The sequence below is a fragment of the Camelus ferus genome, chromosome 3 (assembly GCF_009834535.1).
Source record: "Camelus ferus isolate YT-003-E chromosome 3, BCGSAC_Cfer_1.0, whole genome shotgun sequence".
NCBI classification, from domain to species: Eukaryota; Metazoa; Chordata; class Mammalia; order Artiodactyla; family Camelidae; genus Camelus; species Camelus ferus.
The window spans coordinates 93,821,848-93,841,756 of record NC_045698.1 but is presented as its reverse complement, the minus strand read 5'-3'; the positions used below and the strand labels follow the sequence as shown (position 1 = coordinate 93,841,756).

At 55.3% G+C, this 19,909-nt stretch overlaps 1 protein-coding gene across 2 annotated transcripts; it reads left to right on the top strand.

The window, feature by feature from the left end:
* The first annotated feature begins 1,996 nt into the window (after window positions 1–1,996).
* Window positions 1,997–14,012, top strand: PITX1 (paired like homeodomain 1). 2 transcript variants are annotated; one of them, XM_032476797.1, is made up of 4 exons: window positions 1,997–2,132; window positions 7,668–7,904; window positions 10,227–10,459; window positions 12,480–14,012. In XM_032476797.1, exons 2-4 carry the CDS (start codon window positions 7,736–7,738, stop codon window positions 13,020–13,022), a joined length of 945 nt encoding a protein of 314 aa, XP_032332688.1. In that variant the 5' UTR covers window positions 1,997–2,132; window positions 7,668–7,735; the 3' UTR covers window positions 13,023–14,012. The 2 variants fall into 2 exon arrangements, with proteins under 2 accessions (XP_032332688.1, XP_032332687.1); XM_032476796.1 differs by lacking the exon at window positions 1,997–2,132 and having other exon boundaries at window positions 7,421–7,904.
* The last annotated feature ends 5,897 nt before the right edge of the window (window positions 14,013–19,909 follow it).

Genomic DNA, 19,909 nt, shown 5'->3' with positions numbered 1-19,909 from the left:
TTGCCCAAGACCACATAGCTAGTAAAAGACACATATAAGATTCCGACTCTGACCATCGGGTCTCAGAGGCAGCTTTTTGGCACCACCGGCTCTGCCTGGGAACAAGGACATACAGAGAATCACATACATATGCCCAGCCACTGCTGGGAACAAACCCCAGAAAATCGCTGGTGTGCAGAGGTAGAAAAGTTCAGTTTCCTGGTGCAGGCATCAGAGTGGATGCCACCCCAATTAGACGCGTGTCTCACCCACCACATATAGTAAGGGCTCAGCGGTTACATTTATGCCCAAAGATGCTGGGGCACCTGGAGTGTGGGGGAAGGCTGTCTGAGACAAGGTTGGAAGCATCGCACCTTAGCAGCCTGCAGGCCCAGACCCACCAGCATAAGTTTCACACATAAAATAGCCCACATTGTGGCAGTGGGAGAAGCAGAGGCTGGAATCCTGAAGGGCAGAGTCCAAGCTGAGTTTGCACTTCTGCCAGGTTGCCTCAGGTCTAGGTCTAAAATCTCAGGCATCAGGAGCTCAACTCTTAACCCTTACGGCTCTGGTTGCACCAAGCCCCACACACCCACCAAAAAGGTGTTCCCACTGTTGAGGGTGGGGAAGAGGCTGTGAAGTCCCCGAACAGCAGGACAGGGTGCAGGGGCCACCTTACTGGCCTAGCGCCACGGCCTCTATGAGCCTGGGTCAGCCTGCTTCCAGCTTTGAGTGTTGGGATGAGGTCTTGGAGGTGCAGGCGACAGGGCACCAAGAGCATGGGGCCCTGGCCTCTCCTGCAGCAGCTGTCAGGAAAGCCAGGCAGGGAGGCGCCGCCGGTGACGGCACCTCATGAAACATTGATGCCCGGCTGCCACACTGCCATCTCCCGGCACCTTGAGCCAAAGCGGCAACCCTGAGCCCCTTGGTCATCCCTTGGTCATCGGGGGCAGCTGCCCCTGTCGCCGAGGGTGGTCCCTGACAGACTGCCCGCTCTACTCTCGGTCCCATTCCACGGCCCCAGCAGCAGGCTCAGACTGGGCACTTGGTGGAAGCAGAAGTCTGTTTGCCCAACTGGTTTCCCCCACAAGGCTTCTCATGGAATATCAGGTCAAGAGTGGAGAACCTGGTTGCCTGCAGATGGAACCCAGTTCCCCTAAGTCTGTCCCATCTCCCAGTGGCCACTTGCCAGGGACAGGCCAACCAGGCCACATGTGGTAAGGCCAAGCAGGACGACAACAGGAGGGTGTGCAGGCAAGGGGCTGGACAAGGGGCCAGAGGCCTGTCCTCATGGAGTCGGTCTCCACTTTCCTCATCAGCCCTGCCCCTGAGGAAGATGCGGGGTGGGGGGGATACTCCAAGCGGGGTAGGTCGGGTGGTTGCCCCTCCCCAGTAACCACCGTCCCCCCAATATGAAGAGAAGCCCTGGGGTCTGTCCTCAAACCTCCTTGGCTGCCAAGCTCTGGCAGCGCATTCCCTCTACCAACATGCAAGACCAGCTCCCTTCTGCAGGCTGAGCAGAAAGGGGAAAGGGCCGACTCTCAAAACCCAGGGTAGATCGTCACCTGGCAGGACCCTGGGAAACTCCGACCAGACCCTGACTAAACTGAAATCGGCCTCGGCCCCTCACGTGCCAGGTGGGAAACTGAGTCCAGGGAGAGAAAGTGAACGGGAACACGGCGGGGACCCGCAGTGGCTTCGACCGCATGCGGCCGAGTCCCTCCTCCACGCGTGCAATCCCGGGGCGCGCTCATCGGCCTCTAGCCCGGGCCACGAGCCGCGCCGACCCCTGCCTGCGCCCCGAGGGAGGCCGGGACCCCCAGCCTGCGGGATTGCGCGCCGCCCCCTCCCCGCTGGTCCCAGCGAACGCCTCGCTTCCCCTCCCCCCTTCCCGCCTCCCCGTCCCGTGTCCCCGCCTTCCCCGCGGGCGACGGGCGGCGGCGGCGGCGGCAACTGCGGGAGGAGCGGGGCCGAGCCGCGGCAGCCGGGACCTTGCACGCTGGGATGTAGCGAACCAGAAGGGGCCGAAGCTACGCGTAAAGCCAGAGACGCAGCTGGATCCCGGGCTCCAGTCGGAGTCGAAACCTAAGTCAGAGTCTGTGGCGAGCGAGCCCGGAGCCGAGGAGCCGCACACGCCGCGCAGCCTGAGACGGGTAAGAGTCGAAGGGCTAGGGGCACTGGGTCTCCGCGGTGTTGGAGCGCAAGGAAGTGGTGGCCGACTTGCGCGCTCTTTGCCCCGGGAGTGTGTCGGGGACCAGCCGGTGGCGCGGGACTGAGCGCATCGCGAAGGCCAGGCGCCATCGAGGCAGAGCCAAGAGCTCGTTTCTGCGCTGAGCGCACGGCCACAGCTGCCATCGTCGGGCGCTACCTCACCTAACCCGTGGACCACGCCACACTTTGACCCTGGGCACCCCAAGAAGGCAACAGTTTCAGGGCCGCGGGCCCCAGCCCTGCAAAGGGCACAGCCCTGGATGCCCTTCACAGCCCCTCGCTGTAGCGCGGGCAGCTGGGGACCTCTGGGAGAAAGGGCAGGCGAGAGAGCCGCCCGCCGCTGCCTGCTGCTCCCAGGAATGGGGGCCCCAGCACGAGCCGAAGCGCTGGCCCCTCTGAACGCCTGGGGACTTCGGGCTTAGCTTCGCGTCAAGAGGGTATTTTTCCTAAACGAAACCGCTTCATTCGTTCGCTTGTTCGTTCGTTCGGGCAACCTTGCCGCAGAAAAGCAATAGACGTCGGCCGGAGCTACAGCTCTCTTCGCTGCGCACCCCGACATTCCGCCACAGTGCTTGGAGGTGCCCCTAGCTCAAGGCGGCCTGCCCTAGCCGGCACAGGTCGGGCTTTTCCTTACCCTGAGAGAAACCACAAATGCCCTTCGCATAATCCAATGAAGACATTCCCGCGACTTCTCCAGGGTTTGGTTGGTGACACACGGTTCCTGAGAACTCAGCCGCTTCTCTAGAACCGGGTCTCGGAATTCTGAAATTGACCAGCCTTCTAAATCTGAGCCGATTCCGTCGTGAAAAAGCAAGGGCCCCAAGACCAGGATCGCAGAAATAGGAACCCCAGGCCGGGATCCTGGTTTCAAGCTTTTCCGATTTCGGAATTCCCTTAATCAAAATATTTTAATCCACTTTTCTGAGAAACTACGGGTCAGGTATTCTCTTGGCAGCCCAGTGGTCTCTGACAGCCACTAGGGCCAGAGGGACGCAACCTCAGGTTGCTGTCCACTTGGCACAGTATGCAGGTCTAGGGTAACAGCAAAAGCTACAGGCAGCAGGGCAGCCCGGAGGGGGGAACTGCTGGCCCTCTGCCCTTTCCTAAGACTGCTTTGGGACCCCTCATCTCTGCTCAGAAAAGGAAAAGAAGTGGACTCTAGGATGTAGAGGCAGCTTTTGTTGACCTTCAGACCAGGCTCAGAGTGCCCTTCTGTCAGGAAAGCAGCTGCTGGGAAGAGGAGGCTGTGTAGAGCAAAAGCTGACCCTCTCCTTCCCAGTTGTGTGACCAGCTGTTGCCTCTTTCCTAGCCTTCTCTCCCCCTGGCTCAGTCATTCTCAGGAACCAGAGAGCAATCAGTGGGCTCCCTTGAGCCATAAGCGTGGAGAGCGATGGGCCCTACCAGCTGCTGATGGAGGGTTCTGAGTTTCATGCTCCCATCCGCTCCTCACTCAGCCATCCTGCCTGAATACATCCCAGCTCTCCCCACCAGGACAGGCTGGGGAACCCCAACTGAAAGGCTGAGGACCTAAAAGCCTAAGCAATCCAGCGAGATCATTCCCAGACTGTACCTGAACACCCCTTTTCCCCATCACGCAGAAATTGCTTTCCCTCAAAGAAACAAGTTTTTTGGGGGGAAGGAGTGTTAGATCTGGCTGAAGGAGGTAGGTGGTCCCGGCTGCACTCCCAAAACTGGGTTTTCTAGTTTCAACTTCTCCACAGCCTAAGAGGCTTAGGGCTGGAATGTCCCCGAGAGTCACGGATGGCCCCCGGGGCAAGCCATGGCACATTCCTTTCCTTTTCCTAAAATCCCTTGATTCTGGTGCAAAGATTAGGGCAGAGCACCCTGTGAGTGGGTGGAAGGATGCCCTTCATGAAGACCCTCCAACCGCCCTTCCCAAATAAAATTACCAAACCATTCTTGGGCACAGAGTTGTTTTCTGTAAGCCCAGCCTCAGGAAGGGTCCCTATGGTGACTACTTCAACCTCCACAACAGCCCAGGCTCCTCTGCTGAGCCCAGCCGGAACTCTAAACCCCAAATTTCCTGAAAGTCATAGAATCATTGCTAGCTCTGTGTGGCCTGGAGCAATGGGGAATAGGGCACATGGTTCCAGCTCCAGTAAACCCCCTTCCCTCCTCTCCTCATCAAGTGAGGTGGAGGCTGAAGGGATCACTGTGTCCCATGTGCAGGTCAAGCCTTGTCCAAGGTCACACAGCAAAGCTGAGGTAACATTGAATACTTGCTCTTTCTCCTGAAAGAGAGCTGCCTCCTGCGGCGGGTGCGCGCGCATGTGTCTGTCTGTGTGTGTGTCTGTGATGTATCTCTGAGTGTGCAAGAAGCCCCCACCCTGCTTGGGATAGCAGCCAGTGGAGGGAGTGTCTGGGGAAGAAGAGAGAACACCCAGGTAACTTTTCCATCCAACACCCAGGATCAGGCCAGGGCTTCCTCTAGATCAATTGCTTGCTCGCCTTTGCTCATTCAGTGCTGCCCAGGTCCAGCAGAACAGAGTCCCCTGGGCAGTCCCCACTAGTCTCAGCCCTGCTCTAGGGCTAGGGCCCCTGGGATATGGAGCTTCACCTGCAATAGTCTGAGAACACTTCCATCCACACAGCAGGCATCAAGAATTCCAAATACAGGGATTATTGTGACTTCCTAGAGCACTGCCAGAGGCTTGGGTCCAGAGGGGCACACAGCAGGTGCTCAATAACTGCATTAAATGCATCAACAGTGAGGGAAGCAAGCCCCTCTGATTGAATAGCTAGAGCTGCAGAGTCACAAAACAGTCCTCACCCATGGAAGGCCTGACTCTTTAGATCCTCTGGGGAGTGGGGGGCTCAGAGGCAGACCATTCATTCCATGCCCCACCCACGGGGGGACTGTGCTTCCCACCTTGACCTGACACTTGATGGCCTTAGAGCATACCTCCTAATCCCTATCAGCCAGATTTTGTGCCAAAGAGCATCAGTCTTTTGGGATTCAGAGGCCTGGCTGTGTATACACGTATGTGACTCTGGACTCCCATGTGTGGGCACAGTGAGTATGTGTGTGTCTGTGTATGCACAGCACACCTGTGTGGGTATACAGTACATATGTGTGCATGCATGCTCCTGTGACTTGTCTGTATCCAGGCAGGCTGGGTGGCACACTGTCCTGTCAGGTTAAGGCAGCTCCCGGAAGGTGGTGTGTGAAGGGGCACTCCCTGGCATGCTGCAGCACCTGAATACCTCCTTGAAAGAAGGTATCTGCTGCTTCAGGAGATTCAGCCAAGAAATGTGGTTAAAAAAAAGGGGGGGGCTACTGTGGGCAAATGCTGGGTAACTCTACTTCCCTGTGCCCCCCTCCCTCACCCCTCACACACCAAAATTGTTCACTTTGGGGGTCTCAACTTAGAGAAACGTCCCTTTGGGAGGAAAAGGCAGGAGTCACTGAGCCCCTGCCCCCACCCCAAAATCCTGGGATGCATCCTCCTTCTGGCCTTAACCTCACACCCTGCCCCTTGTGGTCACAGGCACCCAGTAAGAGTGGGCTGGCCCTAAGAAACTGGGCCTTCTCCCCAGGTCCCAGAGCCGAGATCCTTGGGCTGAAGCCGAGGGAGGGATCAAGAGGCAGGTCTGGTTCCACCATGCCCCTGCCTCCCCTGCCACACAATCCTGGCCTAGGAGCTCAGCCTGGGGCAGGGATGCCTCCCCCTGCCAGGGAGCCGGGATGAGGGCAGTGTCTGCAGAGCATCCCAGGCACTGACAGTCTGCACTTCAGTCCCAAGTAGACACCCCCAAGAGGACATGAGGGTGAACTGGGCCTAGAGAGTATCGCAGTGCTTCTTCCCCAGGCTGCTGTCCTGCCCAGGGCTCCTTCTGTCTGGTCAGCAGGTGAGGGGCAGAGGGCAGTCCAGGGTCCAGCTGTGGCTAGAGGAACAGGTCAGGGTCGCACCCTACCACCCCAGCTGTCACCTATTTGCTCAAGACTTTGATGTCTCGGAACCAGTTAACAATTGTTAAGCAAAATCCTTCAGCAAACTTCACTGAAGTTGGAGGACTCAAGGAGAGACTCATTCTAAGAGCTGGGAAGAAGAATGTCTTTGCCTGTGCTCACAGCAGACCGACTGGTGCTGCAGCTTAACTACCACTGCATGGAAGAGAAGCTCAAAGACTATCCTTGGCTTCCTGGGCTGCTGGCCTAGGTTTGGAAACTGCAGTCACCTGGCCTGCCAGGCCTGTGCATGCAGCTCTGGGAAGCCAAAGCAAGGCCCCAGGCCACTGCAAACCTGCCTTGTTGGGGGCAAAGGCCCACCCCATGGCAGCCAAGGCCGGGGCCTGGCAGATTTGGCCAGACCGTTGAAGGTGCAAAACAAGGGAAGAGAGCCCTACAGAAGAGGCTGTGGGGCCTGGCAGGGCTCTTGGGGTCTCCTGCTGCACTCGCCAGCGGCCTGGAGCCAACAGAAACGTTTCGTCTGATTAGAAGCCATCAGTTCTATCCCAATCCCGGAAAATTGACTGCGGTGCAGAGGGGGAGGCCTGAGAAGCAGCCTTGGGGGAAAGGGTCCAAGCTAATTAGGAGGCAGCATCCGGGGGCCCATTAGAGCGCAGGCTGCTGTCACTCAGCCTGGCTCAGGTCCCGGGAGAAGAGGCCGGGGAAGGAGGGGCCGGAGGCCCCTCAACGAGGACGCCGCTGGGAGCTGCCGGAACGAGCCCCGGGCTCTGCCCCCGCCCTGGCGCTGGCTCACAGGCGCCCGGTCGGTGCGATCGTGCTCGGTGAACATTCACTCATCCTGGGCTGTTCTCGCAGGGGACTCGGGACTTCGAGGCGGCCCAGACAGGAGTTGATTCTGAGCGAAACAAGTCATTTGGGGTGGAGGTGGGCACGAGCCGCGCGGGACTTGCAGGCCAGATGCGTTTCTTTTGTGCGGCCGAGGGAGAACTCGGTGTGTCAACGGGGAAGGAGGGAGAGGCGCGGCGAGGCCGCGGGAGGAGGGGGGTTAGGCGGCGGGAAGGTGGTTGCGGAGGGGGAGGGCGCGGGCGAGGCAGGGAGGGAGGGAGGGCGGCGGAGAGGGCGCGGCGGCGCGGGCGGCTCGGGGCTGGATTCCGTCCGCGCTCCCTCTCTTGCTCGCTCGCTCCCTCCCTCCTAGCCCCCTCCCACCCGGGCCCACCCCACCCACCACCCCTGGCGCAGGGACTGCTGGAACCTGGCGGTGCGCGCTGTCGCTTTAAGACACACTCTGCCGGCGCCGTCCGGAGCCTTAGAAACCGGCCCCGGATCGGGAGCCGGAGCCGGGGAGGGCCGGGCGGGCGGCTGAGGCCCGAGCGGCGGGAGCGCAGCGCGGAGCGCGAAGCCGGGCCCCCGGTCGCGAGAAACCGCTGCCTCTGCCGCCCGCCTGGCCCCGCTGCCCCGGGCGGTCCATGGGGCGGGCGCGGCGTCGTTGCGGGCGCAGGCAGCCCTGGGGGGCAGCCGCTTAGGCGCTGCGCTCTTGTCCTCGCAGGTAGCAGCCAGGGCGGCCGGGCGCGCCCAGCCCCGGCCCCTGGAGCGCCCGCCGCGGTCGCCGCCTCCATGGACGCCTTCAAGGGGGGCATGAGCCTGGAGCGGCTGCCAGAGGGTCTCCGGCCGCCGCCGCCACCGCCGCACGACATGGGGCCCGCCTTCCACCTAGCCCGCACCGCCGACCCCCGCGAGCCGCTCGAGAACTCTGCCAGCGAGTCGTCCGACACGGAGCTGCAAGGTAAGCGCGGCTCCCCGCGAGGCGCGCACGGAGCCGACACCGGCGCAGGGCGCGGGGAGCCGGGAGCAGGGCCTGGCGCCTTTGCCGCGCAGTCAGGCTCCCTCTACGCCCCAGGAGCGTCAGGACCTTTCCTTTTCCCATTTTCGATCTGACGGTGAACGCGGAAATGCACACGCTTTATGAAGCGCAAATTTAGTGCTTTCCGAAGGCACTTAGACTTGGTCCCCACGCGCCAAGAGATCCGCAGATGCATGAACCTACAACCGGAGGGTCTGATTGACAGCCCCTCTTGATCAGGAGCAAATAGAACGGTGGGGAAAAAGTTAGGTTTGCGCAGTTGAGTGTCAAAGGGCTGCTCGGATCGAAAGAAAGGAACAAACAGATAGAGAAAGGAATAGGGTGGCGGGCGAGAGAAAGTGCCCAGCGAGAGAGACGGGACAGACACCCCGACAAACTGGGAGCCACTGATTGAGAGGGAGAGACCGAAGAGAAGGGGTGGTGGGAAGTGTCAGAAAGCAAACTGGAGAGGGGGAGGGAAAAAAAACCTCAAGTAAGGAAAAGAGAGGACAGAGAGGGCGAGCGGGCCAGGGGGCGCGGCCCGGCTCCGGGCAGGACCCCTTCATAGAGGGATCCCGGCCCCACGTGCGCCGCCGGAGCCCGGAGCAACCAGGCCGGCCAGCCAAGGCTCCGACTCGGCTCCGGGCATGGCTTTCTCAGCGCTGTCTTTCTGTCCGAGCCTAAGGTTTTTTCTCCGTCCGGGAGCTGAGCCGGTGGGAGGGCGGCGCGGGCAATGGTGAGGCTAATACCCGGCCGGGCCCGGGCTCCCAGGTCTCCGAACGGCTTCCGCGCTCGCCGTCCTAACTCGGCGCCGCCGCCGAGCTTCCCACTTCCCCGGCCATCGGTGCCTCTTCTGCATTCATTTCTTAATCCACCATTGAGTGTTTCTCTACGCGTTTTTAATCTCTATTTGTTTCTGTTTTGCATCTCTAAGTGACTTTCTCTGAGAGGTTCTGTCTGGTTAAAAAAAAAAAACAGTCAACGCGGAACTGTACTTTTGTTTTCAGAAGTTTTAAGCGTGGCCTTTGATTGATTTTTATTTTTAAAACCCAGAGAAGTAAAGGTATAGATTCCTTTTTAAAACCAAATCTATAAATTTTAACTTTTTTTTGATGTGGAAAGAATTGCTATACTAGATACATTCCTCTGTAATTTAAAATATCTACTTCATGCAACGTTATTCTTCTGGAGATTTTTAAAAGTCAATCCAAAATGGCGCGTTTCTCCGGGATTTTCTCAAAATCCATTTACAGTGGTGTTATTTTGGGAATTTAAGTTATCTAACTATAGTGTTGTATTTCCCTGGGATTTAAAAATTATCTCTAGAAGGGCATTATTGGTAAGGGGTTAAAAATCTAACTACAGCAGTGCACTGATTTTTTTAAAAAATTCCAGATAAATAAATGCCTGTGTCCGCCTGGAGTTTATACACGTACAGCACTGTATTTAGTTAGGGGTATGTTTGCACGGAGGTTTCTGGCTTCTTAATTTGCATTTGCTGTGTTTCTACCTGCCTATTTTTAAGAGTTTGTGACCCTTTCTATGTTTTTAGGCATAGAGCTGTGAGTTTTTCTGGGCTTCTATTTTGTTTTTAAATTCTTTTTCTTTATGTTTCAATGTTTCTGTGACTGCATGGGTTTTGTGTAGCTTCAAAGAGAGAGAGGCTAGAGCCCCCAGGTCACCTAGACAGTCTGTGAGTCTGTGCTGCCCGGCTGCCGCCAGAGGGATTTTCTGGGCCTTGAGACTTGAGGCCTGGAGCTCAGGCCGGGAATCCGGCTGTGCTGCCTGCCCAGTGGGGATCACACACGGCTTTGGGGAGAAGAAAGTGGAGGTGGTGCAGGCCACTGTCTGGTTCTTGCTCCACCGACCCACTAGCTTCAGGCTAGAAAGATTTGACTCTAGTTCATAAAAGCAGAGATCACCTCCGATTTAGAACCCCAGGAGTCCTTAAAACTTGTACATTTGCGAGTGACATCGGCACGGCCATAGGGCTCGAGCCTGAGCGGAGCTGTGAGAGTAGGCCCTGCGCAGCTAGGAACCTAGGCCCACTGCTCCTGCTCCTGGGCTTTCCTCCCAGACAAGCCTGACCAGAGGTGACTATTGACGACCAGGCACCCGGCAGGCTCTTTCCAGTGGGGACAATTCCAGGGCTCCTGGCGGGAGGGCCGGCCACCAGCGCTGATCGCCGGGCGCTTCGGTGGAACCGGGACGGGGTGCAAAAGGCATAAGCCTGAGATGACTGGCGCCTCGTCCTGCCTGCTTCAGAGAAGGACCGCAGTGGCGAAGCCAAGGGGCCCGAGGACAGCAGTACGGGTGGCGCGGGCTGCGGAGGTGCAGAGGACCCGGCCAAGAAGAAGAAGCAGAGGCGGCAACGCACGCACTTCACAAGCCAGCAGTTGCAGGAGCTGGAGGCCACGTTCCAGAGGAACCGCTACCCGGACATGAGCATGCGGGAGGAGATCGCTGTGTGGACCAACCTCACCGAGCCACGCGTGAGGGTGAGCGCGGGGAGCGCACCTAAGGGGACCCGCGCAGAAGGCTGCCGGCCGGCCCGGCGCAGCCCTGGAAAGCTTAGACCCGCGCACAGACTATCACCCTTTCCCATCACTCAGACCCTTTCCATCCCTCCACCGGAGGAGATTCCACCTTAGACCCCGATCTACCCAGCGGCTGCTGAGCCCTTTGGTGCTAGCGCCCTTTGGCTGCTGCCGCCGCAGATCCCTCTGACCGGCAGCCTGACTGACCTTTGGGCTCTACCGCAGCCCCCACCCAAAGACCTGTGGCCCCAGAGGACTTTCCCTTGCCCTGTGTAGAGCCCAGGGCCCACTCGGATGTTACCACCCTAGACTGTGCAGAGGATTCTCCTCCGGCTGGGGACCTCGGAGCGGCAGGCGCCTTCCCGCGAAAACGAAAGGGAAAGGCAGGTCCTTCCTGGCAGCCTGAGGGAGACCTGATAGGAGCCTAGGCTTGGGGGTCTAAAAACTTCCTGGGGCAGTGGTCCCATCCGCAGCCAGCTTCTCCAAAATTTGAGGATATTCTCAACCTGACTCTTTTTCAGCCATTCAGCCAGTCTGTAGTTGGACCCTGTCCCTAATGCCCTTTCCTGTAAGCCTGGGGTCAGGTTGGGAGAAGGAAGCTCTGGTGGACTGATGCACGAGTGACCCTCAGGCAGAATCCCTTTGGAGTTGTAAGGTCTCCAACCCAAGTTGGGACTGCAGTCTCTGTCTTCTCACCCCTTGGTTTCCAATGAAAACATGGCTTTTCTGCCAGAGCAGCAAGAGAATCATTTCTTCTCCGGGTCCTGCAAATATTTAATCAGATACTAGGAGCATGTCCCAAGCTAAACCAAGGTCCCACCTAGCCCACTGATTCCCTACTATAACCCCAGCTCTCACCCCTCCCCAGTAAGGTTGGCCAGCCCCGTGGGACATGGAGTGAAGACAGCAGTCAGTAATCCTGAACTCACTAATCCTGTCCGGGGTTTATGGTGGTAGGGATTGGGTGGGAGTGGAATCAGGCAACGTTAGTGCTGGGGATGGAGAAGGCTGAGATGCAGGAGTCTGGCAAGCTAGCTTGGGAAACAGCCCAGGGCTGGAGGAGAGTTGGGGAGGGCAAAGGACTGGGTAGGATAGATGAGGATCGGGAGTCGGGAAAGAAGAGGTTCTTACTAAATTTTGTGGGGAAAAGTGAAGGGCGAGAGCAGAGAGAAACTAGTAAGAAGTGAAAGGAAATTAAATATTTGCAGAAAAACATATTTGGCATATATTTAGGCGGCAGGAAAGAAATTAAATATTTAAAGGAAAAGCAAAAGGATCAAGTATTTGAGAAAAATAAAGAATCAACTATTTGAGAGAAACAGTGAAGGTCAGACTTTTGGAAAGAAGGAAAAAACTAAATATTTGGAGAAGATTCAAAAGGATCAAAAATGGGGGATAACGAAGAAAAATGGACTGAGGGAGAAGAAAGTGGTTCAGATAGCGGGGTGGACTAAATGAAAATAAACATTTGGGGCAGAAATGAGAATATCAAACATACCAATAAAAATGGAAACAGACTATTTGAGGAATGAAAAATAGATTGAAGAATGAGAGGAGCCACCAGGTCCTGTGTTTCAGAGAAGAAAACTACCTTTCGTATTCGATGGAGAAGAAAAAGGATGGCATATTTAGGAGACAGATGAGGAATAATTTAGGGGGAGAAGGCAGAAGATGAACTGGTTGAGAGAGAAAGAAAACAAGTATTTGTTAATAACAAAAGAATATATTAGGAGAAGAAACGGGGTTTAACTGGGGAAACAGGATAAAGGTCAGAAAAAGTAAAAGACTGATATTTTCTGGGGACACAAAAGGAACCATTACGGGGAGAAGGCAGGGGCGGAAATATCGAAGAAAAGAAACGATATTCGGAGAGAAGGAAGCAGAGACAAGCGAGGCAGAGGGCTAGGGGTGGGGTGGGGGTAGATGGAGGCGCCTTCCCGCCCTCCGCAGCCCTGAACCTTCTCCTGTCCCCCTCCCCCAGGTCTGGTTCAAGAACCGGCGAGCCAAGTGGCGGAAGCGCGAGCGTAACCAGCAGCTGGACCTGTGCAAGGGAGGCTACGTGCCGCAGTTCAGCGGCTTGGTACAGCCCTACGAGGACGTGTACGCCGCCGGCTACTCCTACAACAACTGGGCTGCCAAGAGCCTGGCGCCAGCGCCGCTCTCCACTAAGAGCTTCACCTTCTTCAACTCCATGAGCCCGCTGTCGTCGCAGTCCATGTTCTCGGCCCCCAGCTCCATCTCCTCCATGACCATGCCCTCGAGCATGGGCCCGGGTGCCGTGCCCGGCATGCCCAACTCGGGCCTCAACAACATCAACAACCTCACCGGCTCCTCGCTTAACTCGGCCATGTCACCGGGCGCCTGCCCGTACGGCACACCCGCTTCGCCCTACAGCGTCTACCGGGACACGTGCAACTCGAGCTTAGCCAGCCTGAGGCTCAAGTCCAAGCAGCACTCGTCGTTCGGCTACGGCGGCCTGCAGGGTCCGGCCTCGGGCCTCAACGCGTGCCAGTACAACAGCTGACCGCCCAGCCGGGCCACGCGGGCCGGCGGCCGGCAAGATGCCGGGGCGGGGGTGGGCGCGGAGGACCTGGCGCCTGCGCGGCCCCCTGCTCCCCACCTCCGGCTTGGTTTTGTGTTTGCTTTTCTGGACCCCACTCTGCCCTCTAAAACGAGACAAAACAAAGCAAAAAGACGTCGGAGAAAAGTGCCGCGAAAAAAACGGATGAGTTGCAATTTCCCCCGGGCTGGCGCGGGTGGTGTGTGTTCGCTCGCTCGGGGCCCAGCGGGCCACTCCGCGGAGGGGACGCGGTGCAGGAGGTGAGCGCCGAGGCCGGCGGCCCGGAGGGGACGCCCCTGTAGCCCGCGTTCTCCCCGCGCTGGACCCGGAATGAGCGGCCGCGCCTGAAAACTGGAGCTCGGGGCCCAGGCAAGCCTGGCCCCGGCCTGGTACAAACCAAGACGCCCCCTCCGAGCTGGGCCCGGCCGAGCGTACCTTAGCTCGATCCGGATCCAAGTTGGAGCGGGCGTTGGGCCGGGGATGACGGAGCCTAGCCCAGGGTCGGGACTGGCCGTGGAGCCGCGCTAAGGGCCCCGGCGTGCCTCGAAGAGCCCTCTCCAGCCCCGCGCCCCAGAGCCCTATTTTAAGGCCCCAGAGCCGCAGCAGGCAGTGCGGACGAGGCAGGAGGAAGCGGAGGGCTCGTCTCCGAGCATCTTAGCTCCCGAGCTTCGCCGCAGGCCCAGGCCCTCCGCTCGGCTCCCGGGCTAGGAGGTGGCCCCCCTATCCCGGCGGAGAGCCTCCTCCTCACCGCCCGCCGTGCAAGAGTCCAGCCGAGAGAGCTCTGGGCGCGGCCAGGGCCCCACGCCGCGCCCACTTTGCACACCCGCTCTCGGGCCCGCGCCCCTGTTTACAGCGTCCCTGTGTATGTCGGACTGACTGTATAGAATTATAAATCTGTCTATATCGACTTGTCCATGTACGTCTATTAAAACCATAGTACAAGCGTGCTAACCACTGCCGAGCCCTGACTGCTTCATTCAGCGGAGGAGGGAGGCGGGTAGAAAGGGAACTGAGCCACCATGGGCCCTGCGGTAGGAGGGAAGAGCTGAGGCAGACCCCGCTGGGGGGCCCCTAGCCCCACATCCCCACCTCCGTACCTGACTTGTTCTGCTTGGCTCCTTTGAGGGCGCCGCCGCCAGGCGCTCAGAGTACCCTCTCCCCGCGTGCCCAGTGCTCATCGACTGAGCCGCTCAACCTCTTGGCGCTGCGCGCTAGCCGTCAAAGTAGGGACCACCCGCCCTCCCTGGCCGCTAGATTCTGCTGGCTCTTCCCAGAGTGGGTCTGCAATGACCCTCCAGCTCGTAGGATGCTGCACGGCCTCTGTCCGCCGGGAGCGTTGGGGTGGGAGCGGATGAGTGCCTCGGTAGGCTTGGGGCTTCCTTCTCTGCTATAGGCCGAGTACCCCCACCTTGAGCCCTGCTCTGGCTATTCCAGGAGGACTGAGGGTGCTGTATATGTCAGAGCCCAGCCAGGGCCTCCTTCCGCCTTTCTGCACCAAAATCCCACCTAGGGGCATATTGCTGTAAGGGAAAAGAGTGTCCATCACACAGAACTGACTTCTCACTTCTCTTCCAACCCAACTTATCGTTGGCTCCCGCCGCTGCCACCACCCTCCCTCAACTTTTGGAAACTACTGAACAAGACCAGCCTGTAAACTGCCTGTAAAATTCTGCTTCCCTTAAGTAAGTCACTTCTAATGGCAAAACAAAATGTTTGCAGCTGTAGCGGGGGAGGAAGGAGGGGTTGGTATTCCGCTTCAGAATCACCTTGTGATTGGCACTGCCCTGGAGCTGGACCCAGGCAAGCCCTAGCTGGGAGTGGGGCACAGCCGTGGGTTTAGTCATGAGCTAATAGCTGGAGAGCCCTGTGCACACATTGCCAAACCAGGTCAACACTGCCTCTGAGGTCAGGAGTGTTGTCCCTGTTATACAGATGTTGGAACCAAGGCTCCACCACACTGTGCACTGGGCCAAGGTCACACAGAGTCAATAATAGTCTTTAGATCCCACAGCCAGGCATGTTTCCACTGGCCTTCTCACCTTCAGATGAGAAGTGAGGAGGGGTCCTTCCTGGAGGATGGCCCAGCCTGAAGCTGTAGGACTTAAGAGTGTTGGGTTCTGAGAGGGACAGGTCCAGATACACAGGCTGGAGGAGGGAGGTGGGGGGAGGGAAGGTTGGGGCAGGGGGCCACAGCCAGACCACCCCTCCCCCAACAGCTCCAGTCCAGAGCTCCGACCCCTCACTCTCTGGAAACATAAACACAATCACATCTGGACTCAGAGTGCCTCCCCCAGCCTCACACATCTGCCAAGGCCAGGGGGCCCTAGTCTCAACTGAGGGCAGGAGGCAGGGGAGACCTGGAAGGAGGTGGGACTGGAGGGAAGTGGGAGGCAGAGAGGCCTCTCTGAAAGTCAGGCCCAGCCTCAGGTGAGAGGAAAGCCGAAGAAGGGTTCTGGTGGAGACTTAATGTGGCCATGGAGCCACAGGCCAAACAGCTGCAGCTGGGCTGAAGGGCAGAAGCAGTCCCGTAATGACCCTACCATCCACCAAGGACCGTGGCCAGCAAGGTGAGTGTAAGACCCAGCCGTGCGCCCCACCCAGCTATTCTGACTAACTGCGGCTGCAGATAGTATCCAGCCCTTCCCAGCTGCACCAGCTGTAGGTCATCTCCAGAGGTGGGCTGAGGAATATACGGGGCCCTGAAAGCCAAGTCCTCTGAGAAAAGGCAGAAAGTCCTAGTCCTGCTCTGCCTGAAGACTGGGGAGGGGGTGTCATTCATTCTCTCAGCATTTACTGTGCTCCTGCCCTTGCTGCGAGGGATGGAGAAGTGGAAAACAGACACAGTCCCTGCTCTCGTGGACAAGTAAACAAACACACATAATTACAAACTGAGCTGAGTGCTTTTGAAGAAAAAGAACAGGGTGCTGTGAGTAAGAAAAAATGAAAGTCCTGCTTCAAACAGGATGGTCAGGCAAGGCTTTTCTGGGGAGGTGGTGCCATCTCTGTCTTCAGCAACAAGCACCACCATTTATTGAGCCCTCCGGGGTCCAGTACCTTCTGCTAAGTATACGCTTCTCATAGGTGAGCCCTCTTACCTACACAACCGCCCTAGAGAAAGAGCCTCTTTATCCCTTCCCTGATGAAGCCCCTGAGACTTAAAGAAGTCACACAGCAGGAAGTGATGGAGTGGATTCAAACCCAGTCACTCCCCACTCTACTTTCTGCCCTGGGCTGCCCCATGCTAAGCACCAGCAGCCACATGGGAAGGAGAGTGTCTGATCTTGAAGAGATGGTAATTTCTGCTGGCAGCACTGGACTAGCTCCCAGGAAACAGAAGAGCAGATTGGTTCTTACCTGGTCCAGACAAAAGGAAACCCAGGGGGCTGCTGCAGGTTTAGAGAAGCCATGAATTAGGGATAGGAGGGCAAGAGGCTGGTGCTCAGCACTGGTTTGCAGGCACTGTGGGCACCAAAGGAGAGTGGGGTGAGTCACTGTGCACAGCCCCTGGAGTGCCTGGTCATTAGGGGAGAGGAACAGAGTCACCTCCCCTAGCTTTATGGCCCCGACCAGGCTGCAGGCTTCCCTCTGGGCCACCAGAGTCATCTGAGTTTGGAAAGGAGGGAGAGATCCTAACTGGAAGAGCTGCCTTGGAGGGGGCAATGCCCAGGGAGTCCAGGCCTGGAGGTAGCTCCATGTGAACCTTCAGTTCCCCAGTGAAATAGCAGTGGGGCCTCAGTCACCAAGACGGCCAGTATGGGAAAGTGGTTTTCTGCCCAGGGACCTCCCCATTTCCTGGGCCAGTTACTTGGTTCTAGCATCCACAGGAACCCTTGGGGTGGTCTCTGAGAGCAAGAATTCGAGTCCTGGCCCCACCTCTGAGTTGCCTTGGGCAAGAGACTTAATTAAGGTCTCTGAGCCTATTTCCTCTTCAGTAAAAGGGAGTAACAACAACCACTTCACACAGCTGTTAAAAGGATTAAATGAGATAATGCACACAAAGTATTAGTTGTGGTGCTGGTGTATAGTAAGTGCTCAATAAATGGTTATTATTCATGGTGGTGGTGGTATTACTACTGCTGCTGCTGCTGCTGCTACTACTGTGAGATGTCCTGCCTCTCCACCTGAGGACCCTGTTCCCCACTTTCCACATTAATTCATTCCCTCTAAGTTTCTCAACAGGTCATTTCTGAAAAGATCATTCGGGGCCCAACCTGGTTTTCCCTCCAGCTTTGCTGGGTGCCATGAATGTAAATCATGATTGACACTCCTACTGATTTCCCCACCTGCCCTACCTTCCCCACTCCATCCCACCCGGGGAACTATCCTAGACTTGGAACCTCATTAACCCAGCCTGTTGTCCTGTGGCTGGGTCTTCCCACCACACTCCATGGGCCAGACCCTGGGAGACCCAGAGGAACCAGGCCCAATTCCTGCTGTCCACGGCACCTGGGGAGAGGCAGATGCGAAGGTCCAGTTGATACTCAGAGAGATGAGCCTCGGGAGTGGAGGGGCACTCACTCAAGAATTCTCCTCTAAGGGCTGACTGCAACATGGGATGAAGATGCCTGAACACTTCTTTTTGTGTTATCTCATCAATAGCTATGTCAGACCCTTACTGAGCACCAGGCACCATGCAAGCACTTTATAAGAACTGCAGCATTTGCTCCTCCTGGCGGGGAGGGGCTTGTTATCCTTACACTGGAAGAAACCGGAGCTCAGAATCAATAGCTCACCAGAGAAGGCATAGCTACTGTGGAACAGAGTCAGGACTTGCACTCTGGCCCTCTGACCAGGGTCTGTGCTCCCACCACTCCTGATGTGAATCACATCTATACTGAACTGGAGAGTTGGGGGCAGGGAGCTAAAAAATTATAACTCATGTCCAGAGACTGAACTCAGCTGTGCTCTGGGAGAAAGTAAAAAGGTCCCAGGCCCCCACTTCTGTGAGCACAGCCTCCTGGAGGCAGAGCACTAGCAGTTGGGAAGGGCCACTGGAGCCCCTGAGAGCCAGGATGGAGAGACAGACAGGTGTGGATGGCAATATTTGGAAAAGTGTCTGCACACAGTCAGTGCTCAATAAAGATTTACTGAAAAGAAGAATTGAAGGGCTGTGTTCCCTTAGCCCTCACTCCACTAGACATATCCTGGCCCTTTCTCCTCTCCCCACTCTTTTCTCTCCTCTCCTGCTTCTTTCCTTCCTCCTCTCACCCCTTCACTCCTCCCTCTTAGCACAGGCAGCTCTCAGCACTGCTTTTAAAAGTGTATCTCAACAACAACAACAACAACAACAACAAAAACTCAATTAAGAAATGGACAAAGGACACCATGGAAAACAGTATGGAGATTCCTTAAAAAACTAAAAATAGTTAACCATGCTATCCAGCAATCCCATTCCTGGGCATGTATCCAGAGAAAGCTCTTTTGAAAAGATACATGCACCCCAATGTTCACAGCAGCACTATTTACAATAGTCATGACATGGAAGCAACCTAAATGTTCATCAATAGATGAACAGATAAAGAAGATACGGTATACACACACACACACACACACACACACACACACACACACACACACACACACACACACACACACACGATGGAATACTAGGCAGCCATAAAAAATGAAGTAAAGCCATTTTTAGCAACATGGATGGATCTAAAGGTTATCATACTGAGTGAAGTAAGTCAAAGATAAATATCATATGATATCATTTATATGTAGAATCTAAGAAGAAATGATACAAATTCTATTTACAAACCAGAAACAAACTTGCAGACATAGAAAACAGACTGGTTACAAAAGGGGAAAGGGTGGCAAGGGATAAACTAGGAGTTGAGGATTAACAGACACACACTACTATATATAAGTAGATAAACAAAAAAGACCTATTGTAGAGCACAGGAAGCTATATTCAATTTCTTATAACATATAATGGAAAAGAATCTGGAAAGAAAACATGCATGCATGTATAATTAAATCACTTTGCTGTACACCTGAAACTAACATTGTAAATCAACTACACTTCAATAAAAAAAAATTTTTTAAGATTTTGACCATCCAAGTTTTAAGTTTCCATTTTAATACAAGAAATTTTTTTACTTTGTTTTGTTTGTTTGTTTGTTTTTGATATTTTACAGGTTGACTTTATTTTTTAAAATTTTTTTTATTGAAGTACAGTCAGTTATAATGTGTCAGTTTCTGGCATACAGCACAATGTCCCAGTCATGCATATACATACATACATTCGTTTTCATATTCTTTTCCATTAAAAGTTATTACAAGATATTGAATATAGTTCCCTGTGCTATACAGAAGTAACCTTTTTAAAATCTATTTTTATATATAGTGGCTAACATTTTGTTTTTTAATGGAAGTACTGGGGATTGAACCCAGGACCTCATGCATGCTAAGTATGCACTACCCCACTGAGCTATTACCCTCCTCCAACCCTTTTTTGACATTTTGAAGCTTTTTCCAGTCTTTCAGTTTCTGGTTCTGGATTTTACCAGGATACTTTCTTCACATCACATTTGAATTTTTGAATGATGAAATGTTCTGAAAAGATATCCCAAGTTATTCTAAAAGTAATGCACTACAAATACTATTGAGATGCATTAAAAATTTTTCACTAAAAAAAAAAAAAACATAGAAGCAAACTAAATGTCCATCAACAGATGAATGGATAAAAAAGATGTGGTATATAAGCACACAAAAAGATGCTCAACATCACTAGTTTTTAGGGAAATGCAAATCAAACCAAAATGAGAACCACTACCCATCCATTAGATGGCTCTTACCCAAAACAAACAAACAAAATAACAAGTGTTGGTGAGGATGTGGAGAAATTA

Bases quoted from the DNA above. Each gene is read 5' to 3' on its own strand.
- PITX1 (XM_032476797.1), top strand. From the start codon at position 7,736: ATGGACGCCTTCAAGGGGGGCATGAGCCTGGAGCGGCTGCCAGAGGGT. The intron at 7,905-10,226 runs GTAAGCGCGGCT...TGCCTGCTTCAG, and splicing joins GTCCGACACGGAGCTGCAAG to AGAAGGACCGCAGTGGCGAA. The intron at 10,460-12,479 runs GTGAGCGCGGGG...CCCCTCCCCCAG, and splicing joins TCACCGAGCCACGCGTGAGG to GTCTGGTTCAAGAACCGGCG.